The following is a 14,440-nucleotide window of genomic DNA, read 5'->3' on the forward strand; positions in this document are numbered from 1 at the left end:
ATTCGCGAATAAATAAAATTTAGTTTGTGGAAAAAAACATAACGTTTAAGGTGGAAAGAAAATACAGTTAAAATCAAACTTAATCGACATTCATGAATAAAAAATATTTTCAGATATATATGATTAAAATCTAATATTTTGGGAAACACAAAAACTGGATTAAGGTCACTTCGATATGCCCGGAGATTCCGGGCGCGTTCGTAAATTAACAGGGAAATAAAATCAAGGAATAAACCAAAAATTTATATATTTCTCCAAATAAAGTAATTATAAAATACTAAAGTGCATTAATTGGATAATTTCTCAAGAAACCGGATAACAATTACACTGCTAAACTTGCAATTAAAAATACACCGAATTGAAATTAAATTAATACACGTTAAAAAACGGATTTCCACTGCAGCTGAAGTTGTTGAACGGATGTCAGTTTATCAGTTTTAAGTGCGTCTTGCGTGCCCTTCAATGGTTTCCCGTACTGCATGAGGGGAAAACTAAAGGCCCCATGCGAAGTACGGTGTTGGGTGCTAAGCGAGTTACTAAAATCAGTAATTGTAACATCGTAACCGTTTTATGAAAATCTGATTTTCACTGACTTTCAAAACTTAGACCCTTCATCCGCATGCGGGACAACTTCGCCGGATCGTCGAGCGTTGCGTGCCGGTGAATTACACGGACGCGCACCTTGCTGCACAGGGCAGTTTGGAATCAAGAAAATCATCCTGCGTCCGGATGCGATAACTCTTGCGGTACGATTCACGTCCTGCATCTTTAAAATGGTACGAGATCATAAGCGTTGCACGGGCCAAATTTTGGATCGCGTCCTACCAAAAGATATCGAAACTACTCCACCAATGACGTTCCTTCTTCGAGACAAGCTTGTGCATGACTCGTGCTGGTGAGTTCGTGAAAACAAAGAGGGAATAAGACTGAGTGTGTTAACAGAAAAGGGCGCACGATCATATAGAAATATCCCAAAGATCTTTCAGATACTGATATGTTATTTTACTTAGTAAGATGGCGTCGAAGGCAGCTTGCCTACATAAATAAGTTGAAACTATCGCATGGTGGAGTTACCAATCATACTGACATCCGAAAACTATCCATAATTATCGTTCTTGTATTTTACCGCAGTTATATAAAGAGCTACGAGCAATGCTACATGCCAAAGGCAAAAGCTAAATGCACTCCGGAAGAGGTGGATGCCAACCGAATAATTCTGGACTACTTATATGCTGCCTTCCGCTGCCCGGAAAGCTGTCCTGCCGGATGATAACACCTTATTCAACCGTTAATGACCGAACTATGCTTTCACATAAATTCCCAATGTGCTTATTGGTTATAGCGGCTCAATAAAGGTTTATAAAAAGTCAAAATTTTAAAAAAAAAATCACCTTGCCTTTGTTGGCCACCGGACACTGGAGAGCTGTGTATCAAAACGTGTTGAAAGTCGTAGCTATTTGCTATGGTAGTTCTTATTAAAGTCCTATTCTTAGTTTAGCTATACTGCTGGCCAGCAATTGTCAGTTCGCCCTATTAAAGTTACTTGTTGCAGTAGTAGTACTGTCACGTACTTCTACATCTGCAGTCTTTGGTTGTTTCTGAAGTCAGACATATCTGACCCCGGACACTTCACCGAAATTTTTTCCGTAGGATGCACTGTACTGAATGAAGCGTTCAATGCTGAACTTTTTGTCTGGCTGTTGAGTACATCACAGTTCAGTCAGAGATTATTAGTTTTTTTGCTTGCAGGAACAAAGCCAATAAGACCTGCTACTTGACCTTTTCATTGCGGATTAATTAATTCATGGTTTTACACATATAGCTTTACCATACGTTCACTGTGTGTCCACGCGTCGTGGGATATTGTTTCGGCTGAATTTAGCGCCTAAAGAAAGACTCCAGACGTTGCTAAAGCGCACCGTTTCCCTTTGTATGCCTGCTGGTGAGCGAGAGAATGTACCGCAACGGCGCAACCGGCGCTTCCGATTGCGAATAGTGCGGCAGATACACTACGGGCTTCGTCAGCAGCAGCCGCTTGTCGCCATAGAACGGCCATAACGCAGCTAACTCGCCCGGGTCAACATTCGTGGATCTTCAGAGACCGCGCGTTATACTCGAAAATGCTACCTCTAGCACTGGATGTCGGCGCGTAAATAGCTGCTGCTCCTGCGTTATTCAGTGCCGGGTCGACCGATGTCGATTCACTGTGGCGCGAGCGCAACTGGCATTCCAATGCCGTATGGGTGACCAAGATGACAACAGACGTGCAAGGTGACGACGTCGTGCGTTTTGTCGTGGCTATCCGCTCGTGCGCTTCTTTTATGCGCAGTCCAGTGCCGTCGCTTCAGCGCCACCGCTTACACAGCTGTCCGACGGCTGCGTCGTGAGTGTGGAAAGATGTGAACGTTGGCATATCCCGGCCAGCCGGGCCGGGATTAAACGACGCTTCCTGGAGATGGGCGTTTGACATGTACACTGTAGTGACTGTACAACCAATACAACGTATTTTTTTTCACAACACAAATGTTGTTTTTGTTGCAGTCTGTACAACGCTCATCCCGATGGGATCCCACAGCGCTGGCCCGCTGAGAACATGTCGATTTGCGGCAATTTGATTTTGCATTGCTGAACACACTGGAAGTGTACTACAAAAACCGAACACTGGATGCAAACTGGACTGCCAATACGTTTTTCGGTTTTACCGGCCATATGGATAAAAACCGGACGGTTGCATAATTAACTGATTTGCTTGTCAATTAAGTTAAACGCGGCCATTGGGCAGTGGTCATTTGACTTTGCATGACTCTCAACTTCGCGAACATTTGTCTAGTTTAATTGCTCTGTGTCCCGTCCAGTCCAGTCCAGACATCTCGACAAGGAGATGCTGCGCGCGCAAGCGATTTCCGGCCGATGTGAACAAATCACTTGGCCTCTGAATGAAATCGAGATTACAAGAAAGTATTTCAGAGTTCGCGCAAGGAAAAGGTTTGACGATGTGCCTCTACAAACTGGCACCGTGTACCGTGCCATTTCCTTTGCGGCTGTGTTCGTCGAAGAAGGTTTCTTAAAAGCATTCTCTGAGTTTTTCCTTAGAAATTTTGGTTTCTCAGGAATATTTTGGTTTCTCAGGAATAAGTAGAATCGGTCAAAACTCTCGAGTAATACCGGACCAATGAACACAGGATCTGGCAGCAATGCATCGATTGGAGAAAACGCAAAACATTGCAGTACTATACACAGTGCACACCTCTCAAGTTCGGGTTGCACCGTTGCACTGATAAGATGATTCAAACTTTTCCCGCTATCACTACAGAAGCAGCAGTATTACTTAGTACCAGCGGTAAAATTCATCACATTGACCTTATCTTATCAGTTCGCGCTATCAGTATCATCGGCGCGGTGTACAGCTCAACAATCGCAAGCACTCTCTACCGCAAAGCGAGTGCAAACCCAAAACGCAGTGAAAACGAGTGAATGCTAAACTAAGCCGTGTTCATCCTAGTGCAGTTCGTCCTTAACAATGTGCATAGTTGCTTTCAATTTTGGTAACAACAGCACTCAGTTTTATCGTTTTACAAGGCTCCGGACACCAGAAATTTGTCACTCCATACATTATGCGTAGTTTCAAATCCCCAGACATGTGAACAGTTAAACGTGGCGGCCGTCTCAGCAAAAACTGCATCGAATTAAGAGGGAATCAGTTGATTTAATCCGGTAATTACGTAAATGGAAAGCACAGGCTTCCGCAATTCCGGTGCTGTCGAAGAAATTGGCAGCAGCATACAGTACGACTATGCGAAGGATGACTTTATTGGGAGGGGAGCGTTTGGAATAGTTTACAAAGCCAAAGTCAGAAAAGCACTTTTACGATTCCGCACTCCGTCCGAGCCAGATTTCGTAGCCGTCAAAGTGATGCATGTCGCAATTAATTCTGGAATCGCTGCCGATCAGGAAAACTGGATGACCGCTGTGAAGAGAATGAGACAACTTCCAGGGCTGAAGCACAAACATATCGTACGGTATCACAAGGTTTCCATCACACAAACTTCCGGTGGAGTGACAGTGAAGCTGGCAATGGATTATCATAAAGGTGACAGGGATTATTAAGCAGCTTTTGTCGAAGTCACTCTGCTCTTATAATATTTATTCTCTGTTTTTATGTTTATTTTGTCTATTTTCTATTATCATAGGTGATCTTGCGTCGTTTTTAAGGGAAGCTAAGGAAAACACGACGCTTTTAAACAATTGGAGAAAAGTGATTCCATTCGCAGAGGACTTGGCCCAAGGACTTCAATTTCTCCATCAAAACGGTATCATTCACGGCGATTTAAAGCCTGAAAATATACTTCTGAGCGTCTCGCAGAATGGCAGCGAGAAACTGGTGATTGGCGATTTAGACGATCTGGTGCAAATGAAAGAAAGCGCCACCTGCTCTGCAGACATTTCCCAGCTACGAGGCACACTGCGCTATATGTCGCCGGAAATGCTGAGGAAGTTCTCCCAACAAGAAGCAGAGCGCCCAGGACGAAAAACAGATATTTGGAGCCTGGGCTGCATCATTTTGGAGATGGCCGAAAGCTATGCACGTGTACCCAAGAAACAACTCGTAAAGGATGGGAATATCGTCGATGCGGGAAGCGCTCTTGCAAATTACCAGTATGCGAGCTTGATAATCGACGGTTACATCCCATCTGTGAGCGACGACATTGAGCACAATTTAGCGAGGCTCATTCGACAGTGTGTGGATGCAAGTAGCGCAAATCGATTATCCGCCGGAGAATTACTGAAGAAGTGTTACGTAATGGACTTTTTTGTGTATGATTAATATACTTACTCATTTAGACTTTGTCATCTGTTGCACTTTTGCCTATTTATACCGCTTCTTTACGCTACTCACACACATTACTTTCATTCCTACTTTTCTGCTCTGCCTTATTTCTTACTTTGTCGTATAATTAATAAACACACTACTACGCGGATGAGGATGACCTTTGGCCTGTAATACTTTGCTCTGCCTAAGTTTCGTAACAATTTTGGTCCTAACCCGACTGAGAAATACCTGAGTGGTGAAAACAGCCCGTCAACTTCCACTTTGGACCCCGGATTGCTGATCTTTGCCTGAACCTCCTGCAGTCCCGGGGATCCAGCTGTACATGCCAATGGACCACGAGTGACCAAGATTACCAGCACTACGTGCCATACAGCATTCGGATTACAAAGATAAGTGCCGGTTTTATAAGATTTGTAACATTTTCCCAAGCATGTCTGTTTTCTTTGGGTACTGTACTTGAAAACTACCATGAACATTCAGTTCACACTTTAACCCGTTCTTATCTGGCAGCGATTAAGTTATTTAAGTACGATTAAATCAAATACTTCCAGTATCTGCACGGTACACAACGCATAAACCTGTGTCTCCTGCTGAATTTGGTTGATTCTTCTTCGATGTGCTTGAATAACTGTAAGTTTTACACACAAAAAAAGAATAACTCGTGCGTGTAACCTTGTGATTTTTCGATTATGTAAAAAGACTACAATATGTTTCACTTTCATTTCACAAATTTTTCTGCTGCGTTTCCTCCTGATTCTTTAATTTTTCCGTTAAATCAATAAATTTGCTGGTAGTTTACTAAACCACTTTACTCAGTTGAGTAATACATGCTGATTAAGTCATCGTTCGGTAACAGTCGCTCGTCGTCCCAGTCATTATACCCAGTCCGCTTGAGTCATTTCTGCTTATATTTTATGACCTAAAGTTTTTGCAGTCTTATAAGATTGGGAGCGCTCTGAGTAATTACCATACTATTTTGGGTTTGGTCAAACGCAATAGACTCATGAGAGTCAATTCAACTGATAAAAGATGATCCCACTGCTGAACATTTTTCATGCTGAGAAACACATTCCGTTCGCTTTTGTAACATGTTTGAGTAATCAGGGTTGGTCCTGGTAAACATTTGTATGACTGATAAAATACTAATAAGCGTCCTCAACTGATCGCCGTATGACTTCGAATGATCATCCCTTCGCCAGTTTTGATGACCTGCTCTCCAGTGACGCATCATCAAACTATTTCAGTCCTGTCGAACCTGCTTCGCCTTCTCAAGGTGTTCTGTCATGCCAAGCTATTGACTTCCACCTAGTAGTCGCTTCTACCAGTGAGCTTGAAGGTTCAGCATTTAATAAAGTAGTACTCCCATTTGCAGTAAACGTTAAAAGTGTCGGCAACAGAATGAGTAATAACGACCGATATGATCATAAAGGTCCACCTAATGCAGGTGATAAAGTACACGAATACGCATCAGCTACCATGAGCGCGCCTCCAGTGCGTGATCTGCCGAAGTTTAGCGGTTTGGCCTCTGAAGATGTCGAAGATTTTATCAATGAATTCGATGCGCAAGCGCAGGTATATGGATGGCATGATCAAATGGTAAAGTATATTCATGTTTGTCTTAAAGGAAGCGCATTACAGTGGTTTGTAATGCATGAAAGGAAAGAGACCTGGGACGAAACATGCCAAGCGCTACGGCAGACATTCGGCAAAAACGCTATTGATTACGATATTGATAACCAGTGCATGTCAATGCAGGCTGCTGATGACCCACTGGTTTATGTGAATCGAATAACGCGCGTAGTGCGTACCCGAAATCCAAACGGCTCGCATAAGGATGTACTATTGCACCTGTTTCAAGGGTTGCCTGACGCTTTAAAGGCAGAAATGGTGCAGTATTTCGACGATCTTACAGATACAGATGATTTTCTTGAAAAACTCAAAAACATATCTCGTGCGTACCGCTACCGCTCTCGTCTTCATTATTCAAGTTAGGTTAGGAAACCTACAGTTCAGCGAGCAAGTCGACTCCTTTCGGTGATATCAGTTTTCACTGACAAATTACAGTTATGTCTCAGTTCTAATTTTCGAAGCATGAAAAACGAAATCAGCATCGATGACACCTGTTAAAGTTTAAGTCCAAAATGATACATGCTGCGCAGTAAATAACGGTTTACTGACAGTACAACGTTAACATTTATTTCAATCGTAACTCAACAGAAAATAAGTCAGCTGAAAATATGTGTGCACACGTGTTGAGATGAGTTGAAAAGGGCAGTGGCTAAAGTTAGGCAGCAAAAAAATTTTGAAAAATGATACAGAAAAAAAAACAATTTTATAAAATACAGCTGCCGTCAGCGAACCGATATAGCTTTTACCAAGAGCAATTAGAAAATAACATGATTTAGTACTACTGACTTGCGCTGGTCGCAATTGTGTTTTGGTAATTAAGTCTTGTTGGCTAATTTCATATAGAAAGTCGACGTTCCTTATGAAAGCGGCGCATATTTTCTAATAAGATTGTTATGTGCTTGTCGCGAAAGCATATAGTAATCTGCCGTCACGATATTGTGTTGTAGAAGCCACTGTAAGTAATTACGGGCACCCAAAAAGAAACGGCTAAGCTATTTTCAGAGTCTCGCTGAAGTTTTGGTGAAATAATTAATGCTGACGTAAATATTTGGTAAAGTTGCGACCCATTGTACCATCTAAAATGTCGAAATTTTCGGAAAATTCGTTGTACAATTGTCCGATGTCCTTAAAGTCAGTACCTGAGAGCCAATCTAGACTCCGTTTAACTGGTTTTGATTGCTTGTCAAATCGGTTTGTTCCGTTTTTCAGAATTCAAAACTGACTGAGACTTAATTATGATGTAATGGTTTTCACTGCAATTAGCGCAAGTCACTCCTTGTAATTTTTACAATTGGACGGTTTGTAAAAACTTGCTTGGCAGAATTGTTTTTGCTGGTTTTCTGTTGGCTGGTTATGTGGGCTGCTTTTTGCTAATTGCTTTTAAGTTCTTTTTTTTCCTGTTTACTGCGTATATTTTGTTTTGCAGACTCAAGTTGAATCGTTACTCAGTGCTTCCATACTATTTTCCTCGTCCCCGTTGAAAACTAGCTTCTGTAGCAGTATGCCACCTAGGAACCGAAAATTCCGTCATATGGCGTATGTTCCAGATGTACACTCCATCCCAAACCCGGCATTAGCGAAACTGTGGAACTGCCGAATTGCCGGATAATTGGATTTGCTGACCACGAGCTTCGTAAAACTAAGCGCTTGTTTGTACGGCCGGCCAGCCGTTCTATTCAAAACTTATTTTAAAAAAATTTTTTAAAATGCCTCAAAATTTCCAAGAAAAATGTGAAATCCATAATAAAAAAAAACAACATTTTATAAAATGCAAAATGATTTTCTTTACTTGGAAATCGATTCAAAAGTTCTTCTCCTTTTAATTTATCGGAATTTGTCAAAAGCAACCTATTATATTTACCTGCTAATGAAAAGGTCAAATCGTGCTAATTTTCCTCTGTAGAGTTAATGTTCGCACTGTACACAGTCCGTCATGTCGATGCGTTTCCATAAATTTTTAATAACCGTATTTTGGCGCAGTTGAATTATTATTACAGTTGAATTATTGAAATTATTTTTATCGTTTAGGGGCGCGAATACTTCTTGCATAATTATGGCTTTTACTACTCTTCATACAGCTTTTAATATGAGTTTGTTGAATGACTTGGTTAACAGTTAGGTTTTCTACACTGCCCGGTTACTTTTATGCTCGTTGCGACCATTCTCCGTTTTCTCTAACCAACAAATTAAGCGGCAAAAAAATGTTTCTGTCTTCGTAATACGGCCGCGCATTCCGTGTCACACTCAGTACATCTGCCACTCTGAGCCGCTTAATACTCCGACAAGTAAATCTCTCCTCACCGCAGTAACATCAAACGGTCTTAAATAGCCCTAGCGCCAACAACTTTAGGCGGTTCGGACAATGCACTCCCTAGGGCTACCGCTCTGGAGTGTTGCGTCACCCGTCGGTGTGGACAAACGTTCTGACCAGTCGGTGGTGGTACAATGTCGGACGTAAATGCGCATACCATCAAAAGCGCGTTCGATAACATCAGAATACGTCGGCACTTTTAAGAAAGCGGTGCAATTAAGACACATGCGCTGTGCTGTTATTGAAGATAACGAAACGAAATACCAGTTAATTAAATGTGTACTTCAATAAGTAAATGCATAAATCAATACGTAAACGTATTGCTTTGGTTGCAATATTTCCGAGCGTACATGTTGTCGGGCAGCTTCTTCTTGAAACCAGCATTAAACACTTTTCCAGGAGAGAAGGATGAGTCTCTATCTCGTAATGTAATAATAGTGATAATGGTATGCAGCTCAAGGTCGATTGGTTTCATCGATTGCATCGACATGATCGTACTGCCGCACGGTGCTACAATAAGCAATAGCCAATACACGACCTTATGCAGTATCTGCCGCATCGGATGACAATACGATTTTACTGTAATATAAATAATTTTTCTAATTCCTGCCGCTTGAAGGTGAATTCTTCTCAGCTGTTGCAGATAAACCGCATCCAAAATCAGCCTTTTGAAATAACGACCAGCATATCACTGTGCAAGCGTTTATCAACTTATTAACATTCACTAAATTGCATTTCTATTATATGTTATTTCCTACTTTATCATATAGTTATACCGGCTGGCCGACCTGCTTCTTTTTGCATGTTTATAGACTGAGGACAGTCCTCTTAAAGGAGGAAAGTGTTACGTAATGGACTTTTTTGTGTATGATTAATATACTTACTCACTTAGACTTTGTCATCTGTTGCACTTTTGCCTATTTATACCGCTTCTTTACGCTACTCACACACATTACTTTCATTCCTACTTTTCTGCTCTGCCTTATTTCTTACTTTGTCGTATAATTAATAAACACACTACTACGCGGATGAGGATGACCTTTGGCCTGTAATACTTTGCTCTGCCTAAGTTTCGTAACAGAAGCTACCGAAGAAAGACGTCATAGTATTTACTGGACTCAAGAAATGTAAAGATCTCTGCGTCATGATAATCGATCCGTTGACTAACTCTGTTAATGTTCAAGAGGTGCGGGGCGCACCAAAATTTGACGGGGATTGGTATCGTGAGTCAGCGGTAACAGGCAACAAAATTGTATATCCGGAACTGATATGTCATGGTGACTTCGAAAAGGTGAAATTCCATTTGTGGAATGTCGACGAGGGAACATGGGTTCAACACGAGCCAGTCCTCCGTGTGGATATATGGCCGTTTACAAGGGCGACTGCGGTAGAGGACAAGGCTTATTTCTTTGACGATACCGGAATCTTTACAGAAATGAACATTTTTACAGGCGAAATTGCACCTTCAACTCAACCTGCAAATAAACGGTATGGCTTTTTGTTGGGGCAGCATACATTGCAGTCTTGGTACTAAACGATTCTAGCTTTTTATGTTTTACAGCCCTTACCGCAATCAACAAGCAGTAGCCAAATGCCGTGAGCAGATATTTTATGCTACTGAGAGCGTCCTCTTCCAGTATGACACGTTGATCAAGGAATGGAAGTACTTACCAGCTCGGCAACAAGGGCGCCTTAGATTTGCAATGGCCGTGGTCAGCGGACATATACACATTATGGGCGGAAGGTTTTTCGACGACACAACACGTGACTTTACTGCAACAGCTGACTGTATTCGTTTGAAACTGGGTTGTACAACGTGGGAAAAGATTGAACCACTTCGTCAGCCCAGATATTGCCATGCTGCTTGTGTTGTCAAAGATCGATTATACATCTGCGGCGGTAGACATTCTATAAGCAGGAACGCCGCTACCATAGAGATTTACGATACCACAGGCGACGCAGGATGGTCGACTGTCAACTTGTCGCCGAAGGACAACGAACAGTTTGCAGCCTGGCTGGCTGCCTACATTCATCCGTTGAATATACTTGCAACCACGGTTTCCGTCAATCAGGATATTGACATTTTTTCCAGATATAACCGCTTAAAAGGCGTTTAGAAATATGCGTCGTTCTGCATCGACTTGTATAATTAAAGCCTACGAAACTAAGTTTCAATTAATGAAAAGTAAATTCATTTGGTTACTCTAGTTACGGTACCATAAGTTACAAAAAAGAACGCAAACTGCAACCAATTTAACCCGAAGTAAACTTCGTCCAGCCTTTTAATCGGTGTTATCGCATTGGTTGCTGTTTATTTACTGATGCTGACCAAACGAAAACGGGACGTAGTAGCATGCGCTCCCTCGCTCTCGATCGCCAGCGCCGTCGTTTTCGCAGTGGACGCAATTTGTAACAGCCGTCTCCGTGCTTTTGACTGCACGATGCTCCCCAGTTGCCCGTTCGTCATCAGCGCACTCTTCCCAGTACTAGTGTCAGCAGCACTAGCCATCTTCCAGACCGAAACGTTTAGCATTCAAAAATTGTTTCGTTTATCCGGAAAAGTTATGCTACGGTAGTTATCAACCATATTTAAAGTTCACAGCCATAGCGCTCAAGTCACGGACATCAGTCCAAATCGGAGCCGGCCTACATCGCGAGGGCCGTGGCCGGGACCGTTCTGCAGCTACACACCGGCTGACCCCGGCGGTCCTTACTGCATTTGCCGGTGTCGAAGCATTAAATGTCGCACTTGTCTTGTACACGCGATAGTTTTGAATTTCAGTTATTAGCCACAAAATTGTATGATGAAAATGTTTCGCGGCAATAGTTCATTATTGCTACAGGTTTCTCATTCTTCCAGAATTATATCATTAATAACAACTACGAACTATATTTATAATCATATCAACTGAGATCTGTACTTTTATTTTTCTATGTTATTTCATTTTTAATAATCGGCTTCGCGCAGGCAGTTTTGTATGATATGATAAATTTATTCTGTCGTTTTATATGATAAATTTATTCTGCCGTTCAGTTTTGGGACTGAACTTTCTGTCCTAGAGCTTCATCAACTATCCCGAAAATTAGTACTGCTTCTAACAGACATAAAAAGAAACAAAATAGAAATAAACAGAAACAAATAAATAATAACACAAATTAATAGTATAATTACAACTGGTAAAGTAACAGTAATGATAGTAGGTAATTAATAATAATTACAGACTGTACTACAGTAACTGGCAAATAATAACTGTAATTAAGTACCAGATCTAATAATGCGCCTGTTGGGTAATCATTAAACTCTGGAGCAAAATAATGAATTAGATTATTTTATTTTTGATACTGAATTGCTGGACGTTTTTATCAAATCATGGCATCTACGTTTACCAGCCTGGCTGGACGGGCGCCGACTGCAGCGCAATTGTGGACAACTGCATGCAATGAGAAATCTCTGCCCGAACGAAGGCCGGAAGTGCCGTTTAAATAATTCGTATAGCCCATTAACCTTCGTTGTCTTTTGTACCACCGATTATGGTTTATTTGTTTATTCTTGTTGTCAGGCGCACCGTCTCGCATGAACCGTCCGTAACCGGGTTATCTTTATTTGTAAAATACACGGCTTGTACATGAAGAACTACAATCCATACCGGAAGAAAATCAGCGCTCAGTTTTGGTGTCAGAAGGCTTGATATGGTATTCAGAGCTCCCCCCAGCCACTGGACAACGACCTTCAACTTCCTAAACCTGTTCATACTCACAGAACACGGCGAAAATAGACTCGTATTCACTATAACGTGATTCGGTCAGTTTATCTTGGACATTCGTTTATTTTTCCAGTAGTTGTATCTTTTCATATAAACAGAATATGCAATGGTGCCGTTGAGAGAAAAGAAAATAACGGAAGCCGTCGTTGCATTTGTAGTGATACGATCCCGGTGTGTTGATGCAGATTTGGTCATATCCGGCGCACTCGTTGACGCCGAAGCAGCGCTTCTTCCAGATGCCAATCAGATCTATCCGCATGCACGGCGCGCTGTAGGAGTCCGCCAGAACTATGCGGCGAAACAACTAGGCTTGCACCGACGGACATAGATGCATGTCGTTCGTCGAATTCAAGAACACGCACGGGTAATGCAGAAGGTCACTTGATCGTGGCTACTCAAAAAGCCGTACATAATATGACCTTCTTTGATATTTTATCTAATGGAATAGCCCAATCAGCGTACAGCTGTGCAGAATGATAAGAGCACACTAATGCGGTATGCATTCTAATGCAGACTGTTAAAACTTGGATAATTACGCAGAATCTCGAAAAATTAGCCAAAGCTAAAAAGAAAATCAAAAATCGACTAAGAAAGGGGCACTGACCACAACTATAGACACACGATGTTTCCCTAAAGCTCAGCGTTTTAGAATCGCCTTATCGAAAACCGCTTAGCGGTGTAATAAAGCAAATTAAAAAGTAAAACAATCAACTGAAATAAATAGGTAATAATTATAAAAGAAAATGGAATATCCAGCGGTAAATTCATTCGCAAACTTGAAAAGGAATTTCACATCAACGCAAGAAATTATTTTCTGCAGCAGATTCACCGGCTGTTTTTTTGTGCTGACTTTCGTGGTAACGGTTGTATGGGAGTTGTTCTTCTGCTGGACATACTTATCTGAATGATCTATACCTGCAAAATGAGACGTTGATGGATATTTTGCACCGTGTTTATTCATTCAACAGTCTTCCAGTTATTCCTTCATGAGCTATCCCTGTAAATATCGTATTTCTTGGTGTCGCAATCGCAAATTTACGTCATTACAAAGACGTTTATTAATTATGCGACGCGTGTGGTGACATGCAAGCTCGTATAATGGCTCTTTGTAATAAAATGCATAACAAAATGCTTGGACGTCTTCCGGTCTGTGCTGCGGTTAAAGTTTCCAGATTGCCTTAACAGAACGCTCAGATTTCCTGAACCAAGTTTATAGCTAGAGTAGGAATTAGATGGTATATCTGGATTAAAAACATGGTTCTGACTTGCTCGTTCCAGGCAGTGATTTCGCACAGCAGACCGGAGCTCGAGACTGTTGACAGCGTTGGTTGTAAATACCGGTATCTTAGTTTTGTGACCTTTTTCGTTATCGTGGCGCTGATTCGCAGTCACGTCGGCATTAGCTACCGAACAGGTATTCTTTTACATGAACATATGGTTTTGACCTTTTGTCTCACGTCGAATTATGCCAGAGTTTTTTACAACAGATCAAAGAATTTTTGCTGGCACTCTATCATGTTCATTTGCAACTGCCTACGGAAAATTCTATGCAAACAGTGCCGGCGTACGCAGTAGATGTAGTGACTAGTGAGAGGCCTTCCTTCCATACGCACATATACGTACGTTCGTGCACGTTCCTGGGTGAACGGTTGTCATTCGACAGGAATTCTAGAATCTGTCGCATCTATTCGAGGTTATGGAGCTAGCTTCGAAGAATTATTCCTTAAACTCATCTGGAGATCTATTTGTATATTCGGAATAGCTTTACCGGCATCGTTTTATTAAAATTCCATGCATACACTACACACTAACACACCATCCAAAAGCGAAAAAATGCAGGACAAGATGAGAAAAACAGAAAACACAATATCAACCAGAACGGGAGTTCTTAAGATAGTACCCCCA

General features: G+C 41.6%; 1 protein-coding gene across 1 annotated transcript; it reads left to right on the forward strand.

Moving 5' to 3' along the window:
* Window positions 1-3,462: 3,462 nt before the first annotated feature.
* On the forward strand, window positions 3,463-4,979 carry LOC129601374 (cyclin-dependent kinase 4-like). The gene is made up of 2 exons (XM_055500173.1): window positions 3,463-4,090; window positions 4,191-4,979. The coding sequence occupies exons 1-2, from the start codon at window positions 3,727-3,729 to the stop codon at window positions 4,823-4,825; spliced, it is 999 nt and encodes a 332-aa protein (XP_055356148.1). The 5' UTR covers window positions 3,463-3,726; the 3' UTR covers window positions 4,826-4,979.
* The last annotated feature ends 9,461 nt before the right edge of the window (window positions 4,980-14,440 follow it).

This window comes from Paramacrobiotus metropolitanus, unplaced genomic scaffold (genome assembly GCF_019649055.1).
Source record: "Paramacrobiotus metropolitanus isolate TYO unplaced genomic scaffold, Prichtersi_v1.0 Parri_scaffold0000232, whole genome shotgun sequence".
NCBI lineage: Eukaryota > Metazoa > Tardigrada > Eutardigrada > Parachela > Macrobiotidae > Paramacrobiotus > Paramacrobiotus metropolitanus.

Coding starts and splice junctions, on each gene's coding strand:
- LOC129601374 (XM_055500173.1), top strand. CDS start 3,727: ATGGAAAGCACAGGCTTCCGCAATTCCGGTGCTGTCGAAGAAATTGGC. Junction 4,091..4,190: donor GGCAATGGATTATCATAAAG/GTGACAGGGATT, acceptor CTATTATCATAG/GTGATCTTGCGTCGTTTTTA.